Source organism: Rhincodon typus, chromosome 48 (genome assembly GCF_021869965.1).
Source record: "Rhincodon typus isolate 14 chromosome 48, sRhiTyp1.1, whole genome shotgun sequence".
Classification (NCBI taxonomy): Eukaryota; Metazoa; Chordata; class Chondrichthyes; order Orectolobiformes; family Rhincodontidae; genus Rhincodon; species Rhincodon typus.
The window spans coordinates 4,852,862-4,854,127 of record NC_063379.1 but is presented as its reverse complement, the minus strand read 5'-3'; the positions used below and the strand labels follow the sequence as shown (position 1 = coordinate 4,854,127).

The 1,266-nt window shown below is 58.4% G+C and overlaps 1 protein-coding gene across 3 annotated transcripts in view; it reads left to right on the top strand.

Moving 5' to 3' along the window:
* Positions 1-1,255, top strand: part of igsf8 (immunoglobulin superfamily, member 8) — an 18,030-nt gene extending 16,775 nt beyond the window's left edge. For 2 of the 3 annotated variants that reach the window (XM_048620853.1, XM_048620855.1), the window contains exon 5: positions 788-1,255. In XM_048620853.1, the coding sequence (XP_048476810.1) occupies positions 788-933 (146 nt within the window). In that variant the 3' untranslated portion in view covers positions 934-1,255. Of the gene's footprint in view, positions 1-517; positions 649-787 lie in introns of all 3 variants that reach the window. The other variant, XM_048620854.1, reaches the window with a different exon arrangement.
* Positions 1,256-1,266: the final 11 nt, after the last annotated feature.

The window sequence follows — 1,266 nt, the reverse complement described above, 5'->3', positions numbered from 1 at the left end:
GGGGGTGAGGGGTCCCACAGTTTGGGTTGAAGGGCGTGAGGTGTCCCACACTTTGGGTGGGTGGTGGGGTGAGGGGTCCCACAGTTTGGCGGGGAGGGTGTGACGGGTCCCAAAGTTTGGGTGGGGGTGTTGAGGGGTCCCACAGTTTGGGGGGGGTGTGTGAGGGATCCCACAGTTTGGGCGGGGTGTGGTGAGAGGTCCCACAGTTTAGGTGGGGGGGCTGAGGGGTCCCCCAATTTGGTTGGGAGGGGCTGTGAGGTGTCCCACAGTTTTTGGGGGAGGGGTGAGTGGTCACCCAGTTTGGAGTGGGGGGAGGGGGTGAGGGGTCCCAGTTTGGGTGGGGGGAGTGAGGGGTCCCCCACTTTGGTTGGGGAGGGGTGGAGGTGTCCCACAGTTTGGGTGGGAGGGGGTGAGGGGTCCCACAGTTTTGGGGGGTAGAGGGGAGTCCCACAGTTTGCGGGGGAGGGGTTGAGTATCGAAGCGACGTGCTGACCACTGCCCACTGCTTGGTTTGTAGCCTCGGACACCCTTGTGATCCCTCTGTCGGTCGGGGCGGCTCTGTCTCTCTCCGTCGCCGTCGCCATCATTACCGCAGTGACCTGCTGCTTCCTGCGGAGACTGGCCAAACGGTGATAGTGCCGAGTGCGGGTGAGTGAACCTCCTCTCTACCAGCACAGCAAGATCCCACTTACAACTCACCTCCCCCCATCTCCTCAACCCTGCACCCCGCCCCGGCCCAAAACTCCACTGACCTTCTCCTCTGATCTCTCTCTCTCTTTCTCCTCAGAATTCCACACCATGGGCCTGACCAGAATCCGTTGGGATCTCGGGACCAGGAAGAACCAGAAACCTGGAATCCTCACCCTCCGACATGCCGACGCGCTCGAAATATGTCAATATTGGTTTAAATCCCGACATTCCCAAACACTGTGATGTTCCGTCCTTCCATGGGGAGGGGGGAGGGGTGACATTCCAAAATGCTGACCCCCCAAAAAATGACTCTCAAGACTCAACCCCAAAGTAATGTCACCCCCAAAAGCCATGGACACCGCTAAAGCGTGACTCTCTGACGCACAGCAAGCTCCCAGATCTCAACAACCTCAACATTGACCCCTGTTGTCCCTCAAACACTCAGATTGTCCCGAAATTACTAAAACCCCAACCTCTTCCCCCCCAAAAACCCTGACACCTCCCCAAACCTTACCTCCAAAATCACTGACCCCTCCCCAAACCATATCTCCAAAATCACTGACCCCTCCCCAAACC